The 19,853-nt window shown below is 36.0% G+C and overlaps 2 protein-coding genes across 5 annotated transcripts in view; one reads left to right on the top strand and one right to left on the bottom strand.

Annotated features, from left to right (window-relative positions):
- Window positions 1-10,146: 10,146 nt before the first annotated feature.
- Window positions 10,147-17,277, top strand: LOC108970016 (hornerin). Of its 4 annotated transcripts, none has more exons than XM_018935111.1 (7): window positions 10,147-10,319; window positions 14,475-14,487; window positions 14,626-14,643; window positions 14,814-14,888; window positions 15,235-16,319; window positions 16,388-16,929; window positions 16,997-17,277. In XM_018935111.1, the coding sequence occupies exons 1-7, from the start codon at window positions 10,265-10,267 to the stop codon at window positions 17,147-17,149; spliced, it is 1,941 nt and encodes a 646-aa protein (XP_018790656.1). In that variant the 5' UTR covers window positions 10,147-10,264; the 3' UTR covers window positions 17,150-17,277. The 4 variants fall into 4 exon arrangements, with proteins under 4 accessions (XP_018790656.1, XP_018790655.1, XP_018790658.1 ...); XM_018935110.1 differs by having other exon boundaries at window positions 14,472-14,487; XM_018935113.1 differs by lacking the exon at window positions 14,626-14,643.
- Window positions 17,278-17,300: 23 nt separating this feature from the next.
- The window catches only part of LOC108970017, a 3,129-nt gene continuing 576 nt past the window's right edge, over window positions 17,301-19,853 (bottom strand). The window contains 4 exon segments of the mRNA XM_018935115.1: window positions 17,301-17,751; window positions 17,753-17,820; window positions 17,871-18,011; window positions 18,078-18,341. Of these exon segments, the coding sequence (XP_018790660.1) occupies window positions 17,323-17,751; window positions 17,753-17,820; window positions 17,871-18,011; window positions 18,078-18,341 (902 nt within the window). The 3' untranslated portion in view covers window positions 17,301-17,322.

The raw sequence follows: 19,853 nt of genomic DNA, 5'->3' as shown, positions 1-19,853 counted from the left end.
TAACAGGGAGTGAATGCTTACATCTCTRAAAAAAGTTGCACTTCGTAGCAGTACGTCTACCACCACCTTGATAGCAACCACTTCTGTTTGAAAACCACTACCAGACGATTCACCTCCGAACATTATTGACTTGACTACAATTTCATGCAGCCAATACGCCACCTTTGGTGAGAGTCCCCATCTTTCCCTATAATTCCTCTATAGCAATAGAAGGCAACCGATGCCTTTCTAACAGTTTCCTCAGTATTTAGTCTAGAAAAAAGCCTTCTATCAAGGATAAGCCGTAGGTATTTCACATTTTCAACAGGTTGAAGTCATTAATCCCAAAAGGGGTAAGAGACATGTTTAGGATCTTATACCTCTCTGTAGGTAAAATCATGTGTAAAATCATGGGTCAACGTCTAGGCGGCGTATATTCCCCCAATTTGATACAACGTTGACACTATATCGCCCAAAGCTTTGTCGATCGACCTGCCTTTAATACAAGTATTCTGAGGACTTAACAGTTTACACGTCGGTATTCTGTTCCTAACGTTTTCAACAGAATGAACTTAATGGGTCTGAAATCCTTGACATCAAGTGACAGATCTTCCTGGCCCTCGATATAACGCAAACTTAACCAGTCCCTAGATCTCCAACACATGACCTTCTTTCACAATTTGCGTAGATGGGGATCAGCTAATGACACCTTGACCGTCCGCTGCAGTTTCGCCAGTATGTTGCCATCGGGGCTCGTGTACTTAATAGCATTGAAAGAGTTCCAATCTCCGATGTCTCTCTTTGCCTTTCTGAGTTTTCATAGGACAATAGCTGTCAAGAGTAGCTCTACCAACAGAGCTAAACTCACAAAATTGAAGAAGTTTTTCCTACTAAAAATATATATATATAGATTTTCACTATATTCTGGTTCTACCTTAATAACAGGTCAACAAGAGCTTGAGACAGTGAGGTCGAATTGGGAAATAGGAATTGGAAACCTCTTAGATCATGCCTCCCTTTGTTACCAACCGCTACATGTCTCTATTCATCATGGAACATATCTCCATCCATCCCATACTGTGGCCATACACGATCAGCTCCACTCTTTTCGACTAAGGTCGGTTCCTATCTACTTTCTCCGACGTCCTTATTAGAACCTTTGTCATTATTTATCTCCATTCAAAGCCGCTATCTATCTCCATAATTCCGACTTTTTTCGATTCGGGATTTCTAATAGTGCGGAAAAGTTGCCTTAGTACTTCCTGATTCCAATGCAACTTTTTGTTTTGAGATCGGATTGCATCTTCAACCCCAACTCCGGCCTTGAAATTTCGGAAATTCCCCTAAAATCATGAAATTGTCTACCTAGCGCTTGAAATACGCATCACACGGCAAAATGTATAAAACAAAAGTTATGACGTGACAGTTGCTACCGAAATGGTATGTGTGATCGTGGCCGTAGGACGAACCGTTCCCGAAATACGAGCGAAAATGCGGCGCGCCACAGCGTAAGGTGAAAATTGTTGCAGCTCTCAGCTAACCTATATTGGTCACCCAGAACCCGGGTTCCTCCCAAGCCCAACCCAACCATATGGCAGGCTTGTTTTAGTCTGAATCTGTGTCAAATTTATTGGTCCCTTTGAGACACCATCTATGTGTTCGAAAAGAGCACGAAATGGAAGTTCGTTGAAATGTAGAAGACAAACAACCCACTGTAATGGCTCACCTATTCTTTCTTCTAGTTTTCGAATGATTCCACCTTTCCAACCTGTGTTCGTGTTGGTGCCATCAGCACCGACAACTTCTAAATGTTCCACATCAACTGAATTGTCTTGTAAATGTTGCCATATAGCTTGCGTCTCATCCTCAGCTGACCCGGAAGGAGAAGTGACGTGGCCAAAGTAATGACAACCAGGTTCCGCTATAAGAGAAATATGTTCCTCTTTGACATTGTCGCGTTATACTTTTCACCTTCGCTGACTTGTGTAAGTGTATTGTCTTTGCGGCCGTCAAAATACAGCCCATATACAGAGTCAATACTTTCGGTGTTTTGGAGCTTAACTCCAACACTTTTTTTTGCCCGACTAATCTTGCATTTGTCAGTGACAAAGCAAGCCTGATCCTCTGTTAGCAAACCTGTTTTTTTGGCATCCGGAAAAGCAGATGAAACAATCAAGGCCGCTGCTCTATCACTTACTCCAAATCTTTGGGCACCTAACGCAGTGTGTTCTAATACTAGTGTGTTTTGTTTGGTTCTAGAGGATGGAAGAGAAAATTCATCATCAGCATCGTTTTTGGAAGAATACATGTGCGACGGACTTACATTGTTGTCGTCTGAATGAAAGTCCCCCTGATCTGAATGGTCACGTGTTCTAGCTGATACTTTACTGGTAAGTGTTGATGGTGAATGAAGTTTTGAAAGCTTTTCTTTACGTTCATTTTTCTTTGTAATATTTTTTGTTTCAGGTAGATCAACACTTCCAATGGGACCAATTCTTCTGGTTCTCTGGTCCAAGAGAAATGGTTGTTCATTGATAAGAACTTTACTTTCCTTTGGACAAGTGCAAGAAGGAAATAAATGCATTTACAAGCAGCGATGTCAAATAATTTTCCGGAGAAAAGTCGTCTCTTTTAGAGCTCAAACCTATTGGGTTCCTTAAAAACATTTGTTTAAGAGTCAGAAATTTCTTATGGTATATGTTGAGCATTTGTACAACTCTGGTGTGTGAAACTATCGGAATAGATAACTTTTTGAAAGTATTTTCAACCTTTTCTGTAACCTCTTTACTCCTAGGTCCATAGTTGTCGCCTCGGAGTCGCCCTATACGAAATCTTTCGAACTGATAACACAAAAGAACATCCTGGTAAGTAGGTAACTGGGACTCAGAGAGATTGTACGGGTATATGCCAAACACAGGACATTTCTATCTAAATTTAGATACAGACATTTTGAGTTCTGTGTTCTGTTGGGAGAATATTTAGTGCTATCACCTCGGCGAAATCAACGACAAGAGTGAAGGAACTCGATGAAAAAATATTTATGTGGGGACCAGTCCGAACGTGTCGTATGGCGCTGGGAAATGAATGTAAGTGAGAGAACTCGGCGAAATCACCGACAAGAGTGAAGGAACTCAATGAAAAAATATTTATGGGGAGACCTATCCGAACGTGTCCTTTGGCGTAGGTGAATGAATGTGAGTGAAAGCACTCGGCGAAATCAACGTCAGGAAGTGTGGGTGCAAGCCGATTTTSACCTTGCGCTGTGGCGCGCCGCATTTTCGCTCGTATCTCGGGAACAGTTCGTTCTACGTCCATGATCACATACCATTTCGGTAGCAAATGACGTGACAAATAACTTTTGTAGGTAGACAAYTTCACGATTTTAGGCGAATTTCCGAAATTCAAAGCCGGAGTTGGGGTTGAAGATGCAATCCGATCTCAAAACAAAAAGTTGCATTGGAATCAGGAAGTACTAAGGCAACTTTTCCGCACTATTAGAAATCCCGAATCSAAAAAAGTCCGGAATCGATCCCCCCTAGTGTATACAGCTGTGATCCTTGCAAGTTGTAAGTTAAACCCAACTTAACCCTTCCTTACTTGTTTTTATTTAATAAACTATCGAGAGCAACAGACTTGAAGCTACATCTGTCAAATATTAAAATACACAAGTTCTTATACGAGGCACAGTTATTCAGACAGCTGTACGACTACACGACAGAAGGCTCTCAGTTGTCGCTCTCGCAAATTTAAAAATGTTTCAAATTTTGCCGACGACAATAGAGATGAGTAGTCATGCCAATAATATGTAAAATGTTAAATTATTCAAAGCTCTAACAAATCTGACGTTATTTTACAAAGTAAAGCATAAAATAACTTTGTTATATCATTTGTAATAACAATTGATAATTTAAAACAAATACATCTACCAAATGTACTTATTGTTTGCATAACGAGTTTCACTTCGAACAAAATATTAAAATTTCATTGAAGTGAAAGGTATTAGGGTGGCAACAAMAAATTGTGTATAAAAAATGGACAACTGTGTTGTTTTGTGTACATGCCGGCCATTTTTATGTCGCTGCCGTCATACAAATGTTCGTAGGCTTCATGACGCCATTTGCAGTTCACTGTCGTGCAGTCATGTCGTGTCGCTCTCTATGTGTTCAGCACATAATTTTCGGAAATATTAAAAATATTGAATAATCGTTGTCAGTACTATCGGAAGACAGAACAACTGTACTAAGTTAYTGAGCTATTATCTCATGAATTAATGAATCTTCTTTGCAAAAAGCTATATGTGTGGGTGCGTAGACCATAAGTGTAGTCGTATCAGTGAAATTAGCTAAGTGTTTTAAAAATAGCAACTGATAGAGGAGAATAATAAAAATATAAAAAAATTTCTCATCAAAAGCGTTCGACTTATTCTTATTACCAATGGTATACAAATGCGTATTTGTTATGTATTTACATCATTCATACCTACCATATGTATGTATGTATGTGTTATACCTATTTGTACTCTCGTTTCCGCTGATTTATTTTTATACTCTTGCAAGATGCTTGTACAGGGTATAATTCACATAACGGTTATTTGTATGACCTAAGAATAATAGAATTAGATATAGGGTTATATACATACATATATAAATGATCAAGTTGATAAAACGAGTTAAAATCCGAGTGAATGTCTGTTTGTCCATCCGTCCGTCCATTCATCCSTGCAAGCTTAATACACACCAAATGTAGTAAAAACGGATGAAATCGGGTAACCCCGCCCACTTCCCATATGACGGTTCCATTAAAAACTACTAAAAYTGCAATAAATCAATCAGTAAATACGCTAGCGACATAAAATTTTAAACCGAGTACCGTATACATTTCCGTGAAAACCCTAATCCTAGTACGTACCCGTCCGATATCGCCATATTTGGTACAAAATATTATCTTGACATTCCAGTTCCAACTTTCAGTTGACTTTATACCGCATACTATACATCGGTATTTCCTCGGTTTTATTCCTAGAACGTTCCACGAATACGAAATGTTCGGTTACACCCGAACTTAGTGCTTCCTTACTTGTTGTTTGTTCAAACGAATTTTTAAAGTCAAGGCTTTCGTTCGTTATCAATTTTTGAGTAAGTAAACAAATAAAACAGCATTAAATTAATTGCAGACAAATTGTAAAGTTATACGATATATGCAATTATTCCAAATTAGTTACCGGCCGATAGCCCATGATGCTAGTGCTGCGTATTTTCTTAAGTTTGTATAATAATTGTATTATTATGTAAGCTTTTATAAAATAAAAAAATAAAAAAAAATAAAATAGTTTCAATTTTCACCCTTCATTGGTTCATTTTGTCTTAATTCGACAGAGAATGAACCTTAATATTGTAACCGAATCTGTACGGCTGTATTCTAATGGAATATTTTGATATTATAGAACGACAATATCCAATTATCGTGTTAATGAAGGTTTAAACTTCTGTAAGTTATCAATTCATCCCTTAAAACCGAAAAACATATATACATATATGCCGAGCAAGTTTTTGAACGTTTTAGAATCATCGGTTCGCCTGTCCGAGATGTCATCCGTGGAACATTCGCTTTTGAAAATATTACCCAAACACTAAATCATAAAAGTTGTTTTTTGGTAAATAAGCGATTTATGTGTAAGGATATCAATTTGAAATCTTTTGGCACGACAAGTAAAGCAAAACCTTAAGTCAATGATGAATGAAACTGCTGCCTTGATTATGTGGGCAAAGTTTTTTCTTTATTAAATTAATAATGTACCGTTGCTAGCAAGCCCAAAGAATTGGTGATAAGATTTACCATGACATACATAAATATGGAGAAGGTTGTCGTTGAGTGCAGAAGGAGGAATGATGTTACGTATGTACATCCATACTTGTATATATGGATTTAATAAAGCAGGCAAACATTTTTGACGAATCAGGCTAAGGTCCATCTCAATATAATTTTAATTATAATTTTTTTTACATTCCTTGAAAAATACTCATCCAATTCTAAATAAATTAAGTAAGCATAAATTGACGAATAAACTTCCAATGTTGGTCTTTATTTTCTTTATGTAGAGATGCTTTCTGCTGTTTACTATAATATTAAATAATAACTAACTTAAAGTTAAGCGCAATTTGGAAATTAGAATCTACATTTTCATTCCCAGACAGAGCGGAGAAATTGGTAATTATAATAAATTAGATGACATTGCAATTTTAGCAGTCAATTTCAAACTTGCTAACGGGCGGCTGATTACACCTTACACCGGTCAACAACATTTTATCACTCGTGCGCACATACGTACATACTATATTTTTTATACTTTTTTTTACCTCAGAATGAGAATTGGAATAAACAAATAAATGTTAACTTCGGTCGCACCGAAGCTAATATACCCTTCACGAGTGCATTTTTTTAGTACTTATRTGTTCAGTTTGTATGGAAGCTATATGCTATAGAAATCCGATCTAAAAAATGTTATCGAATATTATAATATATTATTACCTTAAGCAGTAATCCATGTCAAATTTCGTGAAGATACCACGTAAAATKTGAAAGTTTTACAWACAAGTCCTTGATTCCGAKCGTTCGGTTTGTAAGGCAACTATTATTACTAAATTTCGTTAAGATATATCGTCAAATGATGAAGATACCCATGCAAGCATTTGATTCCGATTATTCAGTTTGTATGACAGGTATATGTTATAGTGGTCCGGCAGTTTCGACAAGTGAGCAGCTGCTTGAAGMGATGACGTTTGCWAAATTTCAAAACGATATCTTAAAAATTGAGCGACTAGTTTATATACATATATACAGACAGGCGGACATTACAAAATAGACTCAGCTTAACTGATCATTTATTAATATACTTTATAGGGTCTCCGACRCTTGCTTCTGGGTGTTACAAACTTCGTGTCAAATTTAATATACCCTGTTAAGGGTATAAAAAAGTTCTGCATATGCTTTTAATATATAAAATTGGAAAATTTCAGCTCAATAAAAACACACAAACATTTTACATACAAAAAATGTAATAATATTAAATATACCGATAATTCTTATAGTAGACATTTTTAAATAGATAGAATGTTTAAATTTCTACAGTTTYATTTTTCCTGTATATAGTTTCCAATACTGCGTACTGGCCTCAGTAACGGTCTAATTTCGTCATGTTCTCCTTGTTCTTCCGAATAAGCTCCTATATTGTCTTTAAATTTACTTAGATAAGAGTAACATGTGCATTTTAAGAAACATTCTACATTCAATAATGGAGAAACGTAATCAGGGTTTATAGATATTAAAGCACTGAATTTATTCACCACCAAAATCTATGAAGTATATGTCGTCGCCATGTATGTAAAACAAGTGCACGAGTGGTTTCAATTTTTTCAAAGTGGTCGTTAGGACATAAATTACGATCAACATGTGGGCCAATCAAAATTCGTGATCACCGGAAATTCYGTCGAAACTGTGCGTGAATTCATCAGAAATCAGCCGAAATCATCTTTCAAATTCATAGAAATGGAATTGAACATCTCCAAAACAACGATTTATCGCATTTTGAGCGAACATTTGGGCATACGAAAAGTGTGTGCACGGTTTGTTCTCCACAAATTGACTGATGACCAATAATTGCTCAGAATCCAACATTCGAAGGACGATTATTTGACCAAAAATCACATATTAACCACTCACCGTATTCACCAGATATGGGACCATGCGACTCGTTGCTTTTCGGAAAAATGAATTTGCCCATGAAAGCAAATCGTTATGCAGACGTAGMGGCCATTCAAAAGGCTTGCACTTGCATACTGGCGGCTATACCGGCCAACAAGCTAAAACACTCGTTCGACATGTTTTTGAACAGTGCAAGTGTTCYGTTTTTTTAAGCCCTGTTTACTTTGGAACGCAAATTRTATTTTCAGAATTTATGCATCACGCCTCAGTTATCATAAACCAAGAATGATAGAGTGAGGTAGTTACAATATTGAACAACGCCTACCTGATATCCAAATTAATGAGATATTCTTCTTATTAAATTCGCGGTTTAGGAAAAAATTATAAAAGATGTACTTCTATCGACTTCGGCATATTTAATTATATTTTAGGCCTACTACAAACAAATTTAATCTATATGTAAATGTATGTATATAYTACAATTAATCACGTACATAAAACTRCATTTAATCTTTTTCGAAAAATGTAATAATTCTGGGCAGTTGTTCGCGTTGAAAGAAAACTTGTCTACTCCCATAAGTATTCATTATTCCCAGGATCGGGCAGTCTCCTCAACTCTTTACCGAGTACAGGTTTGTTTGGAAAGTAATAGCACTGATTTCCTTCCGCTGATGCTATACTTTGGAACATCTGCATTCGGTAGATGGCGTTCCTAGCGGCTGGTCACTTCTTCGAGCACCTGGAGAGTCTGGTCAAACCTTTTCGAACGACGTGTTTCTGTGAGTGTGAAATTTCACCACGACAACGCCCTGACTCACACCGTCTTTCTTGTGAACAGCTACATAACCAATGCCGGCATCCAATGCTGCCGCAGCCCCCTACAGCCCACATGTGGTCCTCCYGGACTTTTTTGTTTTCTTGTCTGAAAARGCCGATAAAAGGCAAGCATTTTGGGACGACAAAGGGGATCCAAGCAGCATGCACCTCGATYCTTAAAGCTATTCCGGAGAATGCCTTCCGTGACGATTTCAATGCTTGGAAATTGCGCTTTCAACGCTTCATCGACGCAGAAAAGCCTATTTTGAAAGTTTTTGAAGAATTGTAATTGGTCCCCTAAATTTTTTTAAATCGACTCTGTATTTAGATTTGGTTCAGAAAAATGTTAATCAAGTTTTTGGATTGTGTTTTTAAACGAATATAATTCGTTTTTAATATAAAACTAATARTTGTTATAATCACTGTATTAGATTATTGTACTCGTAAATATACATACATWTTTACTATATTTTGTTATGAAGGATGTAAGTGGCAACAAATAGATTTCTCAAACATATTAAAACAGAATCATTGTCATACATATATAATATATGTACATCTCTACTTAAGTACGAGTGCTATACTACATAATAATAATATTCCATAATACATGCATTYCCAAGTATGTACAGTCCACTCGCTGTAACTTGAACAAGTGAGATCACGTTAGTGATCGTGACACTCAAAAGCAAAAAATAAGAAACCGTATTCGTACACATGATTAAATTCATTAATTTTACACACTTCAAAGTGAAAGGCTTTTATTATTGATATTAAGATACAGGACTGAAATTAAAAAAAAAAAAAATCAAATTTCAAGAGAAAAAATTTAGAGCAATAAAAAAATATATATATATATATCTCAAAGTTTTGTAAGGCAAATTGCCCACCAGCGTTATGCATTGAAAAAGTCGGTTATCTTTTTCTGCTGCTTTTTTTCTAACAGCTTAAGAACTGCTGTTTCYCTTAAGCGGCTAAGTACATTCATATTACTTTGATCCACCATTGCATCTCCAGCCCATTGTAATGATTTGTTAAAAATTGCAATTGCCTCTTTTTCTCCTTTCTAGGTATATCATATGTCATAGGTATGTCATATGTGAATAGGCATTCATTTCTCAATGTTAGGGGATTCCCCSGACTTTAAATATCAAATTTAATGGATTTCAGAGTTGTTCAAATATGTATGAATGTATGTGGCGGAAAAAAAATTTGTTCAGGCTACTGAGCATTCAGAGTTTGTACACGATACAGCGGTGTTAACGTTAGACGATGTTCACGTTACTGCGAGTGGACTGTATATAGCCAATCCAAAACTCTGTAGTAGCTGAGATGAATCTTTATTATCTTCGATGGAGGTTTTTTGTTCTAGGTCAAAAGGTATTAATTAATTTCAGTTTCATCGTTCAAAGCCATATTCAATTACATACTCATAGTATATAGAATACGTATGTAGTATATGTATGTGTTTATTGTGGGCAACCATACGATCCGCTCTATTTCCAACACAGCACCACCGAGTTCCTTATCAGAACACTGGTTTGAGATCTCCTGAAAATACTCACACCAGCCCACGTACATATGTACTTATATTCTTACATTTCGTCTTGTGTATAAAAAGCTTGAAAGATTTCCGAGAATTAAGTTGTAAACCTTTATAACATTCACTTTTCAATTCATTAATAAAAAGTTTGCGACGTTGAGAAGACGTTGGGGTGCCCTAAAGATTTAAAAAGTGAAAAGTTAATTGTATTGTGTAAACTCTAAGATGAAGGTATTCACAGCCATTGTTTTGGCAATCTGTGTCTGCGTAGTTTCTACAGGTAAATTAACTAAACTCATGATAATGAAGCCCCAAACCGTTTGCTTTGATATAAAAAAAGTCATATTTCGGATAGTAAGCAAGTTGCGATCGCGAGTTAACAAAAATAAAAACTGAATTAAAATTAGTATGTTATTCTAAATGAATTTAATAAGCATATGAATAGAGGATTATTATCCTGCCGTATAATAATAAAAATGGAACTATGGGCAAGGATTTATTGATTGATTTTTTGATGAGCCAACTTTTCTAAAAAAAAATATATCGTTGAAGTAATTAAAGTAGATATTTTATTATACATACATAAAGTATAAATAGTGTATAATATTTTGGAGAAATTGTTCATTAGACATATACAAGTGCGAGTTTTTAGACTCTCGCAACATTTTGCTATAAGGTATAAAAGTTTTTTTCACCTAATTGGTGAATAGATAYAGAGCTATATGTACATACATACAAGATCAGGATGACGAGACGAGTTAAGTCCCGCGTGACTTACGTTTGTCCGCCGGTGCAAATGATAACTTGAGTAAAAATTCAGATATTAAAATGAAATTTGGTACACATGCTTCTTAGCACCATTAGAAATTTCATATGGCATATGAGCAAATAGGATCATTGTCACGCCCACAAAACGTCATTAGTCGAAAGTTTGGAAAGAGTCATCACAAATCTGTACAATAAGATACACAACTTTTATTTGGAACAAATAATCGTCCTGGGGTAGGTATAAGTGGTTTCAAAAGTTGATTATATTAAAAGTTGTATCTTATAGACCAGACCCATATCCTAGGACTTAATATACTAGTTTTACCTAAATGGTACGAAAGACTATCTTAATATTCCTTTATTATGGCGTGCCTAATGTCTATGTAAGAAATATTTTTCCCATGCGATTTTTTCATTTTACAGTATACAATTAAGCACGAATAAATATAAACTGGATGTAATTTTGCACAAATAGTGCCTTTAATGTCATCTCAACTCCACAAATTGTCAAAAGCGAACTATAACCGATAAGCACCCAGTAAATAAGAAGTCTAATAGTAACCGTTTTTCTGTAAATTGGTTAACTATGTATACTCAGCTACAATATGTAATACTTATATAATATAAACAGCAGACTTTAGGCAATATATGGCGATCAGTAATGTGTCATATTCATAAAATAGCAAGAAAACATGTCCGCAAATATATTTAAGTAATGCCACAAGCTAACGCAATTAGGCCAGACCTTTTTTTAGCTGACCACTGAGTCGTTTATGGCTTAGCGCTGATTATAAATAAACCGGTCTAGACGGTGATATAACCCCTATATCCATGGAAAAATGATTTCCGTTTCAGTAGTTGATTTTTTCTTTATATACATACATCTTCATATGTATCTCATTTGAGTCTACTACGTTGATTTGAATACCAATATTTGTTGTATGTAGCAAACTATAATAATGAAACTATGTGCCACCGATAGTATAAGTTAATATTGTTATAATATAACAAAAACGATTGTTATGCTTTCTTATTTTCGTCGAATAATGATTATGGAATTCTTTTTAAAAAATTTTGTATTAAATATAAATTGCTGCCAACACCTAAAAGCGTTTCCCCGGTTTTGATCCAAGCAATTTATGGTTATGATATTTTTCACTCCTTACTTGTTTCATTTAAAATCACGTGACTTTAATTATTGTTTACCCGAAACTTAATTACATTGAAAACTTATTTTTTTCGTAGTTTTATTGCTTTCAAAAGTTCAATTAAAAATTATTATTCTTATAGTTGCCTGGGCCATATAACTGTACGCTGTAATAATAATGTCCAAAAACGAAGTAACAGTCAGCCTTTCATGGTGAACAAATATTACTTTATTAAAATGTATTATACGAGAAAAATATTCTTTCAAATTCAAAACTACATGCATATACGTACGTAAAATTATGTCCATACGTGTGCAAAGCAACTAAATGTCGTATCATTTTGTTTTCGATTACTGATAACTTTTGACCTTGGCAGACAATCTCGCCAATACAGTAATGCCGAACGTATATTCGAGTACACACAAACATATACATATATGCTATTTTTTTGTATATTAGGTAAGCATATATAGATTATTATGTAATAAGTTAGTTTGTTTAATCTATTTTTGAGCGACGCTGCATTATAGATAGAGTGAAAATCTCCTGCCTTAAATGCGCCAATTGAGATTTTTTTGTCTACATAACATACATACATACATAAGTATGTATATCATCAAAATATCAATTGCAAAGCAATGTTTCAATCATACGGTGAGGGTCTTAAAACACCTAACCCCATATCCTCAACATATGCATGTACTAACGGTGCTGAAAAGCCTTGTCGAGGCTTTATTCGATATAATATATAGATATAGCAATGCTTTTGTKGTTAGGGTATTTCATCTAAACCCAATAAGGAATTTGAGTGAAATATTTGTCCTGTGGATATGGCTATTTGACTCTAGATGTAGAGAAAAAGCAATAAAATATAAAATATTAGTTAAGAATTTTTTCTTATCAGCAAACAATCATTTATAAAAACATAAAATTCCCGTTTGGTCATTATAAATAAAAACTGCAAAGGTGGCTTCACTTCSAAACCAATAACTCAAAAACGATTAGATGACATATCATGATTTCTTAACTRTTTGACAGTATTTTAACACTAGAATTGACACACAATTCCCACGACAGCCGGTTATACGTACCGGAATTGACTCGGATTTCATCCGACCATGGGCTGTCCTTTCGGCGATCTAACCCCGTTTAGATCGGTGTTATATAAAACAAAAAAAAAAAAAACCTGAATAGACATTTAGTACTTGCTGTTGAATCTCTCGGTCAACCCAAAGACTTTTAAGGCCATATCCATACATACATACATAGTTTTGATACACATATAATCCTTGGACTATCTTATAGTTGAGCTTAGATTTTTCGATTTTTATAAAACTCTAAACTCATTAAACAGGTTTAGAAATCATGCACGAATATCATCTACAATACTGTAAGATCTACCAAAGGTTTTTGCCGTCGTGCCCTCTGCCGATCCATCTTCTATTAAGATGGATTAGCTCTTTAGACCTTAGCTTGTATAAAACTGTAGAATTTTTGAGTCAACACAATTAATATTATTTCGTAGTTACCTTTTTGAATTTATAGTTTTTGACATATTGTTACTTAAGAATAAATAAGAAAAATTCTTAGCATCATCAATCATAGACTACTAGAGTTTAAGAAAAGCTATTCTACCTATATATTATTAATAAACCTTTCTAGTTTTATCTCGTGGAAACGGTTATTTCTTTGTTTACCAACTATTTTATACTCTTCCAATATGTTGCTAACGAGTATAATAGTTCACATAATGGTTATTTGTTTCATCTAAAAATAATCAAGTTAGATAATGGTTAATTTAGATACATAAATACATATATATGATGARAAGAGTTGAAATCCAATTGACTGATAACGATAACTTGAGTAAAAAGCAAGGTACCTTAATGATGATACACGTGTTTCCTGGATGAGGGTAATTAGATCACTACCACCTCCACAAGACGCCGTTAAKCGAAAGCCAATATAGTGTCAGAACTATGCTTCGAAGTAAAGGAAATGCTGTTATATAGTACAACGAATTGCATTCAGAAGGGGCATCTATGGTTTATAAAGTGGCCGTCGYCCCACTCTCTCTAATAAGTTTAATGTATGTATATATCTTCTAAACTATTCAAGCCATAATATGCAATTACGTTGGAAGCTTAACTTTTTGAGATCTACCAACCCTGTGAAAATTGATGAAATTGGATTATAACCCCGAACTCTCCCCATACAAATGTTATGTTAAAAACTACTAAAAGTGCAATAAATTGATAACTGAATGCCCCAAAGGCATTAAATTTAGATAGAATTTTGCACAAAGAGTGAGTAAAAACTTGACCTACATAGATCCCATATAACTAACAAATTTAAGCACCTAAAGCTGCTGTCGCGGCTTTGAACCTGATAATTTGCCAGAGTATGAAATGTTCGGTTACATACGAACTTAGCCATCCTTACTTGTTTATAATTATATAAGRATATTGAATTGTGAAGCAGTTATATTTATTACAACAATATTTCTTCTTTTTCAGAAGAGCTCGAGAACAGGTAAAATTACACTCATATGATATTTTCATATTCATGCAAATGTTTTAGTTTCTATATCTACATAGTATTTGAACTTTTTTCGCCTAAAAATAAATTTAATAACATGTATTTACTTGAATCTCTTTATTCCTCTTCAAGGCGTGATTTTCACAAATTGTAAGTACCTGAACAATAAGGGAATAATTTAGTCACGATAATCTATTTTCCTAATTGGCTTGGTACAAAATTTTCTAAAACAAAATATCGGTTTCACTAAATTATAATACTAATGTTGAATAAAATCTAAACAAACATGTTTATTAAAATACTTGCCTTATCGCCTTTAGACACTACAGTCAACACCAACAAACTGTTCAAGAGGCTAAACAAAAGTTAGGTGACGCAGCTAGCGGTTTCGATGGGTAAGTTTATACTTAATAAACTTGATACCTAAAACCTTAAATTTGCTTTTACTACTACTTTCGAAAATTGTTTTTTAGTGAGTAAATCGCTTTACAATATTTTATTATTAGTCTACTGAAGTTTACAATTATAATGAGACTTCTAAAGTTTAAAAATATATTAAATTTTTAATACTTATATATACATTAATATTTTATCGTAGTCAACATCATGCATCTGTCTCTTATACACATCTAGATGTGTATAAGAGACAGCTACTGAAGTTTACAATTATAATGAGACTTCTAAAGTTTAAAAATATATTAAATTTTTAATACTTATATATACATTAATATTTTATCGTAGTCAACATCATGCATCATTTGAAGAGGTCAGCTCTTATGGTGGTGTGGGCACTGTCGGACTTTCTGGTGGTAACAGCGGCTATGGCAGCAGTGGTTATGGCAGCAGCAGCTACGGTAGCGGTGGCTATTCTGGTCTTCAAAGCTCAGCTGGTCTTTCAGCTCTTTCGGCTGCTGAATTGGCAAGTGCTTCATCTTTCGGTGCATCCAGTAACAGTGCTGCCTCGTTCGGTGCAAGTCAATCAGCGAGCTTTGGTAGCTCTTCATCATTCGGCGCTAACTCAAACTTTGCCAGCGGAGCCAGCAACGGAGCTTCTGTTGTGATACCGGTCTCAGGTGGTGCATCAACCAGTTTTTCAGAACAAACCGAAAATGTTCATCAGCAAGTCATACCAGAAGTCGTCGCTTCGGGAAGTGGCTCCAGTGGTCATGAAAGTTATATCCACCATGAAGAACGCCGAACTGAAAATCAACCTGTCGTTACTTATACCGCACCTGTTGGTGGCTCTGAAAACTATGTTCACCACGAGGAACGTCGTGTACAGTCACAAACTGCAACACCAATAGTTACATATGCACCATCGGGTGRCCACGAAAGCTATGTACACCATGAGGAACGTCGTACACAAAGCCAACCTGTTATTCAGTACACTGCACCAAGTGGCGGCTCTGAAAACTACTATCGCCATGAAGAACGTCGCGTTGCTGCCCAGCCTGTTATTCAATACACTGTGCCCAGCGGTGGTGCTGAAAACTATGTTCACCACGAAGAAAGACGCGTGCAAAGCCAAGCTGTGCCTGTAATTCAATACACCGCACCATCTGGTGGCTCCGAAAAATACGTAACCATTAAAGAAGAACGCATTCAACAAGCTGCACCCGTTCAAATTATTGCTCCTTCAGGTCATGAGTCGTATGTTAAGTACCGTAAAGTAACCACTTCAGCTCAACCACAAGTTATTGTACCATCAGTTGGTGGCTCCCACTCATCTTACGTTCAACACTCTGCTGCTTCAAATACAGCTTCGCAATTAAGCAATCTGTTAAGTGGTGCATTGACTACTGGTCAAACAGCTTTCGGTAGCCTTGGTATGGTTGAAAAATTATATTATTTATCCTAAAAACTGAAGCTTTAATCAACCCATATCATATTTTAGGTTCAAGTGCTCTTACAGCTGCCAATTCTGGTTATGGGTCACAAAGTCATTTTGGCGCCCAAAGCGGTTTTGGTGCACAAAGTGGATACAGCGCTCATCATGGATTTGGTGCTCAAAGCCAATTTGGAGCGCAACATGGGGCAAGTAGTGGAGTCGCTGCGGCCAGCAATGCTGCGCTTACACAGGGTGCTGGTTTCGGCAGTGGCTTTGGCGCACAATCYAAATTTGGTGCTGAATCTAGCTTTAACTCTAAATTTGGATCAAGTTTCGGTGCAGATTCTTCATTCGGAGCAAGTTCAGGTTTGTCTGCTGGTGCAGGYTCTTCAGGATTGCATCATTATATTGCCGAATCTGAGCGTTTGGCTAAAGCGCAAGCCCAAGATATAGGCTACGGTGGTGTACGCTCTGGCGGTAGTCAATTGGCTGACTTGTCAACAGGTTATGGCAGTAATGCCGGTCTTTCAGGCGATTTTGGTGGTTCTGCTGGTGGTTTTAAAACTAAATCTTGGGAAAAGGCTTCGAAATGGTCTTCGCAATCAGAGGTAAGAATTTTCTTATTTCTGACATGAGCGTTCAATCATACTTTATTTATCTTTTTGGTYCTAACAGTTTGGCCCCGACGGACAAGTAAAAAATTTTAAGGAACTCTCGACTGGTGAAAGCGAAAACTACGACATCAACGGCAAGCGCGTAGGCTACAAGGCAGCCACGACAACACTGGATGATAACGGCAAAGTCAGCAGCTATAGTCTTCATACATAAGCATCATTTCTGTTGTACAGTTTAAATACTTTTATGTGTTCTTTTACGCTAAGCTGCGTTCTTTTAATTCAATGTAAGCATATAAAATGCACTTTCGAATATAAATGAAAATCTGGAAGRTAAAATTATATATATACTTATTCATTATACTTTTCGAAAGTTATAGTATACAATTAATTGTTTGAAAAGGGTTTCGCCAATTTCGCATCTACAACGTTAAGGACTGTATTTGTAGGTTGTGGAGCTTCTTTCATTACATGCGTATTCTCTCGACGCCTTCGATTATCCACAGCAGAGGTCATGCAGTAGCAGGGTTTCCAACTAGGCGTCCTATGACTAGCCACTGTGTTAGGTCTATATTGCTCGCTGTAACTACGTTCAGTCGTCCAAATGCTGGAAGAGGGCACATAACTATTCCAGCCATCTCGTCGCCTGTATCCCGTACCACTACCGCCTCCACGACCATCGCCAGTGGCTACGTAAACGGGCACATTATTTGGGTAGTATTGTGGGTAGTAGTAAGCTGGGCCTGTCGCATGACTTCCACCTTCGTAGCTACGTCGCTCCGAAGAGAAATTAGGATTCCATTGGTTTTTATCTATTATCGTACGGCTTTCGCGTCTTTTGCGTTGGACGACTCCGTCCTTTAAAAATGGGCACACTAGCATCCTCTGAAGAAATCATTTTATTAATGTTAAACACAAATTGTATTGAAAATCACCTTTATCGCCATCTTGCGTTGCACTTGTCGCATTGCTGTCACTKTCTCCATCGGTCGATATTTCAAATGTTATATCCGTATGTATGCCGACACGCTTCTTGTGCTTTCCCACTTCAGTTATTTCCACGCTCTCTGTGTTCTCTATTGACATTTTTTAGCATTAAACGGTGTTTCTAAATTGTTAAGGTATAATAAAAAATAGTTTACCTTTCGACTTTCGTGTGGCACCTGTATCGACAGTCACTCGCACACCATGAATTTTTGGACCAGATTTACCATTTCCACTGCTGCCGCCATTGTTGGCATTTGTGGCTACATCAATGCCCCCTCCACCCWGTTCTTTCCCACTTCTATTTTGATTGTCATCCACTCTGCCGCCTTGTCCCGTGCCAGGYACTACTGGCACATCTGAGCTGTTTTTATTTTCCGCTTCGTCAAAATCCAATTTCGGAGAAACCTTACTCGCTTGTGCTAAGAACAAAGTGAAAACAGTGAAGTKACACTCATTCAGAACAGTTGATTCAAAATACTCGCAAATCATGAAAAAAATGCTTGATTGTAATAAAATATGTAAAGATTGCCTCAGATCGATTGTAACCGAACATTTTATACTCTTTCAAYTTGACAGCTGTTGGCAATATTGAAACATTTAGTGAAAGAGTTTAACTTCATTATTCGATGAAATCGTGAATGCWTTATAATCAATACATTACAATATGATAATATTAACTTATTTCGAAGATCATAGCTTCCTTTGTTTTCTTCCTGTTAACGACTGCATTTTRTATGCAAAGTTCTTGTTTTATAATATACTAGAAAGTGAAGGAATATGAGGAGTAGGCGTGGTTGTAGCCGGTTATACACTGCGACATACATAGAAAAATCATAAGATCGATCAAAATAATCGGTACCTAGGAGCTTGAACAYCTTTTATTGGACTTAAACAATTTTTGGTCATAAGGTGGCACACACTAAARGCATTATTCGTGCAAAGTTTTATCCCGTTATATTAATTGCTTCTTGATTTGTGTACTGCAAAGTGAAAGAATAGAGCGGAGTTTACACAACGTGACGTAAGAATRCCATGTACTAAATTTTGTCGACAGTGGTTTGGTTGGGTCTTGAGATATGAATATCACCAAAAAATAGGCGGCCCATCGTCTTTTTCACACTAATTCCCATAAAGTACCCTCAKAACATCTCGGTGGTAAAATTTTATGTCTCTGTCGTGTTTAGTCATCGATTTATCGCTTTTAGTAGTCTTTARCAATACCGTTATATGGAGAGTGAGCGGGCTTATCTTCCAATTTGATCCATACTGCCGGTAGAAGTTCTTATAAGATTTGTATTCAGCAAATTTGATTGTTGTAGCTTAAATGGTTTAGGAGATATTTAATGTGCATATCTCCTAAACCTCGGTTAATGGCGATGTATGGGCGAGGCAGTATTCCGATGACTTCCATTAAACAATTTTTTTTTTTTTTTTGCATTAAAGAACTTACATTTGTACTAAGTTTCATTGAGATATATCAATTTTTACTCAAGTTACAGCTTGCACGGACGGACGGATTTCAGTAAGACAGTAACAGGATTTCAACTTTTCTCGTCATCGYGATCATTTATATATATATAACCCTATTTAGTTTTAGATGATACATACAATGTTAAGTGAACAGAACTAAAATACTTTGTCGGAACTGGTTGGAAAAGTATACAAATTAGCGACATATCTGCGGTATTGAGAAAAAGGAGAGCATAGTATTTGATAGTGCGTAACAGATCACAAATATTCTCGAAGCATTGCACAGAACAATGCAGGATTTAAATCGCAGCAACAAAATAACTATTGTACGGTAATTTCCGACAGATTAGCAAAGTGATATCAGAGATATCTCAATATTGATCCGATAGACGAAAAACTTGTTTATTCGAATTTAGAGTAAATATCTTCTTTTATAACAGACCTTCCTATTGTGTTTCACC

This window comes from Bactrocera latifrons, unplaced genomic scaffold (assembly GCF_001853355.1).
Source record: "Bactrocera latifrons isolate USDA-ARS-PBARC rearing strain unplaced genomic scaffold, ASM185335v1 scaffold_276, whole genome shotgun sequence".
Taxonomy (NCBI): domain Eukaryota; kingdom Metazoa; phylum Arthropoda; class Insecta; order Diptera; family Tephritidae; genus Bactrocera; species Bactrocera latifrons.
This window is presented reverse-complemented; position numbering and strand designations above follow the sequence as displayed.